At 36.6% G+C, this 7,045-nt stretch overlaps 1 protein-coding gene across 5 annotated transcripts in view; it reads right to left on the reverse strand.

The window, feature by feature from the left end:
* The window catches only part of PUM2 (pumilio RNA-binding family member 2), a 39,176-nt gene extending 32,360 nt beyond the window's left edge, over window positions 1–6,816 (reverse strand). For 3 of the 5 annotated variants that reach the window (XM_010072892.1, XM_010072895.1, XM_010072890.1), the window contains exons 1-5: window positions 6,702–6,804; window positions 6,237–6,424; window positions 5,428–5,600; window positions 1,866–2,136; window positions 1,485–1,578 (exon numbers count right to left, since the gene is read on the reverse strand). In XM_010072892.1, coding sequence (XP_010071194.1) covers window positions 1,485–1,578; window positions 1,866–2,136; window positions 5,428–5,600; window positions 6,237–6,416 — 718 coding nt within the window. In that variant the 5' untranslated portion in view covers window positions 6,417–6,424; window positions 6,702–6,804. Of the gene's footprint in view, window positions 1–1,484; window positions 1,579–1,865; window positions 2,137–5,427; window positions 5,601–6,236; window positions 6,425–6,701 lie in introns of all 5 variants that reach the window. The other 2 variants (XM_010072894.1, XM_010072891.1) reach the window with 1 other exon arrangement.
* Between the last annotated feature and the right edge of the window lie 229 nt (window positions 6,817–7,045).

Here is a 7,045-nt window from a genome sequence, read left to right on the forward strand (position 1 = left end):
TGAATCACACAGACAGAATGAATCACCTGCTAGAGATACACATCTCTTTTCACTGACAAGAGCAAAAAAAATCCAACTAGATAGTTTAAATCAGATACCTGGCTTTTAAACAGCCAGTTATGAGATGCTGATCTTACTTTCAAGAATCAAAACTTAACATAAGGATTGTAATAGAGGGAGACAACTGAAGAAACTCAGTCACCAAACAAAGCACCGCTACCCAGTTTCCCCTGTCAGGCAGGTTCATGCTTTCTCTGCAGCAACTAGTCCAGCAAGCATGGCACATCAAACCATGTTCCTCTTTCCAAATAGAAGGCTTCTTGCTAAATTTCAATTAATATGCATATTGGAACAGGCTACATTTCAAAGGGGCAAGAAACAGCTGCCTTTTATAGAAAGGGCTTCTCTGCAGTTTAGAAGACAGGACTTGTGGACTCCCACAAACATCTCAATCTGATGTCCTCCCAACTCTAAAACCATATTAGCCAGCTACATACACTAAAGAGTTGCTACTTTTAAACCCCAGATGTAGGCTGCTGACCCCAGTCTGAACAGATCTCACAATCTAGCTGAACAAACTGGTGGGAAAACTTAACTATCACCATGTCACAGGAGAACACGGACACATGCCTTTGGAGATGCTGCTTCCTATTTCTGTCCTTCTGATTCCCAGAACTCTTTTTTCCCTTGCAGAGAAGCAGACAGGTGCACACACCTCAGCAGCCTAGTGGTGGAGAGTGGGAAGGGCAGGAATTTTTAAACCTGCCCTACAGTGTCAGAATTTGAGAAGCTCCCTTCCTTAAATAAGGAATTGCTTCCACAGGCGTTCCAACCTCCCTCACCTCAAACACGCAGCTTCCCCATAGCGGCAGATAAAACTGTTGCCAGCACACCAAGAACTTTATGCATTTAATTAATTAATTGAATTACTTTAAAGGGACAGAAAAAAATGCTCGCTAAAGAATAATTCCGTCACAAATAAAGGTATGCACAAGAATGAAGAGCCAGCTGTTTAAAAAGTGCTGTTAACAAGGAAGAATAAATTAATCAAGAGTTTGATTTCAAAATCCTACTGTACAATGGTTTTTAACTGGATTATCAAAAATACTAAACTGCAATAGAATCACATATTTTTGTTATTTCAGTAAATAAAGCTAGTGTTTCTACCACTACTTATAATAGAAAAGCTTTTTTTTACTTTTTCTCCTATCAAAATTCAACTATTGTGCTACACAAGCAAAAATAATTTTTATTTCTTTGTATACAAAAGTTCAAACTAGGCAAAAATTCACACAACTGAAAATTTTCTCTAAGAACAGGATGGTCTTACGCAGTCATTCTGACCAGTTTTCAGAACTGCTAATATGGGCCAGCTGATCAGTATCTATTTGACTTAGAATACCACAGTAAAACTGAAAGGATTACACCAAAGCAACACACCCACTGTTGCCAGGGTTGCCTACTGTGCTTCACAAAAACCTCACCTATGTGTGGCTGCTGAGCTGCAGCCAGTGCGTACTGCTGCTGCTGGGCTGCTGTTAACTGCTGAACAGTCAGCGCATTAGTCCTCTGGAAAAGCTATTGGAAAGAAAAAAAGATGCATTTCAGTTTTGAGAAGTCAGGGTTATGGTTACTGGGATTCACTTACAAAAAAGATTTTAAAGCAAACTTCTACCCTAATAGGTTACTAAACTCTAAAATTATGCACCAATATTCTTCTAGATAAAATATACATTTACTTGCCTTTGATTAAGTCACAGACAAGGCAAAATTAAATACATTATATGCTTAACTGATTTGATTATCAAAGAGGATAATACACACTTAAAGGACCAATTTGGCATGTTTTCAAGACCTGTACTAACCTGCTGCTGAGAGTTGTAGTCAAAAAGTCCTACAGTAGCTCCTGAAGAGTCCATTTGTACCTGATTGCCAGGATAGTCAAACTGTAGAGAATCAAGACCAACTTGTTCCATGGCATCAAGATTGTGATTTTCTGGATTTGAAAATTCTTCTACCAGAGGCTTGTGGGCTGTAGGATTGGGAAGTGGACCTAATCCTTCTGTGGTGCTGGGATTGGGGCCCAAGCGCTCAGCTACTTCTGTTGGGGAGGCCTGTCGACTTCCAGGGGTACGACTGTTATGAAGAAATTCAAGATAGACTCTTCAGTCTTAAATACAGCTGTCCATGGACAGAGTACAGTATTTCTATTTCAAAAGGATCACTGAACTCAGAGACTTTACAAAGGGAAGTGACAGATTGATTTTAATGATTTTAACCAGCATGCATCGATGGCTCAAGATAAGAGACATTTCAAAGCATAATTTTATTTATTTATTTGAACTTTAAGATTATATAGCTCTTTAAATGACTGTGAGAAAAACAAACTAATCTTTGAGATTGTTTTGAGTGAAACAGAGTGAACTGTGGTCACCTGTAACTTTTGGGATGGCTCTTTATTGCATTTTATGAGCAAGAGGAATTATTAGAAAATGTACTGAAGAGAAATTTAAAAAAAAAGTAAAAAAGGAAATGGCTAGGTGCATCTCATGCCAAAGGAAGGAAAGAGATAATAAAACTTCAACTGCAAAAGACAAATAGAATATAGCAAGTATCTTTCACATCTCAAAAGCAAACAATGTATTTTTTACCTTAAGTAAAATGGACTAATAAGTGCCTCATTTAGCATTTGACTAAAACATTTCATTTCCTACACAACTCATTTAATAGACTACACCGCACCAGACGACTGGTCAGGGGAAAAAAGTGTTCCTAATATAATCCCACTGATTCCATCTCAGTTTCCCCAAGCATAAATATAGCCTGTTGTTCCACAAGAAAATCTTGAGTATGGAGCAAAACATAGGTGTTTGATTTCTGTTGACAGTAAGAAAGAGATATGAAGCTGGAAATCGTTTACTGTGCCAAAACTTTGAAAGTTCAGTTTCCAAATACGAAGGGCTGGGTGGGAATTGAGATGTAAATAGTTACACTTACATATCTCCAGGTGCTTAGCACTTAAATTCCCACCAGTGGGTATGAAAATTCAGTAAATACCATTAACAGAGGCTAGACAGTAACTCAACTGACCAGTCACTAGATGTTTACTTTAGGATAAAAGCTGAGTTGTTCTCTCATCTCCACCGGCTGTATTGACTACATCCCCACTGACTATATGGGAATTTCTTTGCACCTATAAACACCTCCTACAGGCAACACCTGAAGTGAGATGTCAACAGATTCCCAACCCCGTATTTGGTTAGATTTAGGGTACCTTAATTTGGAGTGGTACCCCACCTCCTGTGTCAGGCCACATTGTTTATCAATTTCTACTGGCAAAATCTAAGTCAACTACTAAGGAGGAGTTGTGTGAGAGAATCTATGATCCCTTAACAGCATTACTGTGTTGTCAGAACTCAATAATTACATATTGTTTCTCAGGAAACATACAACTTCCAGTTAAGTTTGCTTTATTTGTGAAAACTGGGTTCAAATACAAAATGCCATCTTGCAGGATGACACTACATTTATTCCAGCAGTACACCGCCAGACCAGTATGTTATAGTGCTAATTCTAGGACAGAGACACAGCCTTAGTACTACCTGCTCTCCTTCTTCAGGGCTCCGAAGTTGAAGGATCTGTTCCTCGCTGAAGCACAAGATTAATGCAAAGAAATCTGCTAGTACTCATGTATTTGCTGATACCAACTCTAAAGAGCATATAGCTAGAAAGCAGTTTTTTAGTGAGTTTATTCAACAACACTGAATGATCTACTACTTTGGACAAAATACTTTAAAGATAAAGCAGTTACACTATTTTTTTTCCAGTGTAACAACCAACCTCATTATGATCACGTACAACATACTGGCTACCATTTAAGTATCCTAGCTAGCAACCAGGTCTTGCTGAATATACAAAACTTGAGTTCGAAGCCATTTAATATTCCTTACTCTTTCCAAGTTACATACAGTACCAACAAAGTGAAGACCAAAAGGAAAAAAAAGCAGTTATTTCAGTACATATTTTGGTTTAAAAAACTGTACGTACAATAAAAATACAAGGAGGAGGACAGGACAAAGTTTCTTTGTTAATAGTTATGTTTACCTAATACAGCTTGCTCCTTATATTGGTGCTGTTCTGTTGCTATAGTTAAAGTTGTGTCAATACTTCAATTATAAACCTCTGTTTGGAGGGTTTGATACCACCACATTAAACGGCCCATTTAAATTAGATGGCCTTGTTTTTTTCTGAGAGGTTTACTGGCTTTGGATGCTTTTTTGCACTTGTGTATTTTTAAATAATTTCTCTCTTTAAATAATACAAAAGGTATTTTGCAAGCAACTACTTCAAAATTGAAATAGATACTGTTAAAGAAAACCAGGACAAAATTTATTCTGCATTTTCTACATATGATATCGAAGGCAACTTTATTTATTGTGCTTATTGCAGCCTGCATCCGAAAGGAGCTAATCTGAGCTCTCAGTTATGCTTGGTATATATACCCTTTTCAGTAATACATCTTGAAAAATAGACTTGGGAGAATCCCTTCTTAGCATCAGGTAAATTAATTTTTGTAAAGGGTAGGAAATATGTATGGGATTCAAACATGCATTTTAAGATACTCGTTCAGTTATGAACGAATGAAACCACAACTATTCAGTCACGTTCATCACACTAATACCAATTTATGAGCAGCACTCTACTTTTCTGATGTTAATTCTTCTGTGTGATAGTTAGAAATGCATCACAGTCATTTAAAAACAAAGACTAGTCCTTTAAAAATACCCAATTTAAAATGCAGTTTAGTATTAGGAAAAAACAGGCTGGCTGTGCTGTCATAATAGGAGTTCACAGTTCAAAAGCTCGAGCTTGGTCCAATTTTTTCTTCCCTAAGAAAACAACCAAACCGCAACACCATTCTATACTGTGAATGCGTGACATTTAACTATGTGAATAGGGAAATACGTTGTTTCTCCTTAGTTTCTATAAAGACCTTTGTGGGGAGATAGTTGTGTTAGGCTGTGGTATCCACTAGCAAAATCAGAAAGAAAGAAAATTAAAATTCTGGAGGGCTTACCCTCTACAACAATAAGATGCAAAAGTTATAGAGTATTAAAAAGAAGCAGAGAAAGGAATTTAGTTTGAAACTAAAAGGGTTAAAGTTTTCATCCCTCCTTAATTCACCACATTTTGAAGGTACCCATTTACTTTGAATAATTAGTATATTAAGATGAATTTGTCTCATGAGAAGTGACACACACATTAATGACATCCTAAGAAACATGTGGCACAGTGGGAAAAGGAGGATGTGAGGTGGGAAGAATCAGTCTGCAGCTGGGTAATGTTTAAAGCTGACACACAAACCAGAACTGTAATAACGCCTTTAAGAGACATGCTTGTCTTCTTGAGAAACAGTTAAAAGCTTACTTAAAATCTTTGCAATCGGCATCCATTCCATTTGGCAAACCTCTGCCATTTATTTTAGTAACATCCTCATCATCTCCTTGTTTAAGTTCTCTGTTTTTGTCCTCCTCAAATGGAGAAGCTTTGCCTTTCTGATCTCCTTTCTCAGGTCCATCTGTTTCAGCATCTCTAGTGCCCTGAGGAAAAAGAATCTGTTTGATTCTGAATATTGAACAGAACACAACAGGAGCACCACAAGGTGACCTAATTCTACACTACAGTGCACGTAAACAATACAAACAGTTTGTTTTCAATGAAATTGCATTTGGTGAGTAACTTGGTCATCAAGTTTCAACCACATGCAATTAATAACTGCCAAAATGTGAAAAGGAATGCCAAGATTTATAATGGAAGAGCTAACTCAACCTTAACTATAGCGGTGCTGTTAAAGCAGTAACGCTTCAGATTAGATAAAGTTTATTTTATACAGTTAAAACATCTAGTACAAAACAAACCCATACGGAAACAGAATAGGAAGATCTAGAATAAAGCCCATCACACATTTGCATTTAAACTATTTGCAATCTTTTTCCTACCTTTATTTAAAGGTGTTAGGAAAGTATTTTTTTTAAGACAGCTATTTAGTCAAGATTCCCAAACCACTTCCCTCTTCTGCCCCCTCCAACCAAGGAGGACAGACAGACAGCAACTACACACTTCCTTCTAACAACAAGAGTTAAAAAAATAAAGTGGACAGAGTACAAGATATAACCATATAAGACAGTAAAACCATAGTAGGTAACCAGGCAAGCTTAACAGACTGCGTTACTTACAAAAGCTCCTTTCCTAAACCGGGAATCCAATTTATCAGCTGGAGAGGAACTTAACACATATTCTACCATGCTCACTCCAAGGCCACCACTTTCTGATCGTGGAGACAATACAGCATTTACTTCACTGTTTCCATGAAAACCCTGTCCAGGCTTTCTCTGTACCATAATAGGTTGGGACATAGAATGGTCTGTTAAAAACAAACAAATAAATAAAATGATGGTATTTTTTTAAATACAAATTGTAATGCTTTTGCATTTCATTACAGAAGCAATATTAAATGAGACTAAAATTAAATTTAAAAAGTGTTACTGGCACACAACCACCAGTGCAGCATACATTTTCACAACTAAAATTAAAGGGAAATCAAATTTAATACACAATTTAAATTTATAATATTCATAAACTTTGAATTAACGTTTAGCAAACATGACTGATTTTTCAATACATATACATCAGTCACTTACGAGGAGTTCCCCATGCAGTCTCTCTCCACTCATCACCAAGGAATATCCCTTTTTGTCCATCTTTTGCTGAATCATCAGGTTCCCAAAACTTTTTGGCAGGTAAAAGCTGTTGCAAAAGAGAAAAATACTTTAAAATATATTTGCAAATGGGTAAAAAGTAGCAATACTATTAAGAGGATATGCAAGCAATTAATCTTACATACCAAAGTCAGCTTTACATAAGAAGTATGCATTGCCAAAGAATAATTATAAACACTTAAAATTTATGTTCTGTTACTGAAGCCGATACCGTATAAAGAAATTGCTCAAAAGACCAACAACACTGAAATTCTGAAGTTATGAAG

This window comes from Pterocles gutturalis, unplaced genomic scaffold (assembly GCF_000699245.1).
Source record: "Pterocles gutturalis isolate BGI_N339 unplaced genomic scaffold, ASM69924v1 scaffold40252, whole genome shotgun sequence".
Lineage (NCBI taxonomy): Eukaryota > Metazoa > Chordata > Aves > Pterocliformes > Pteroclidae > Pterocles > Pterocles gutturalis.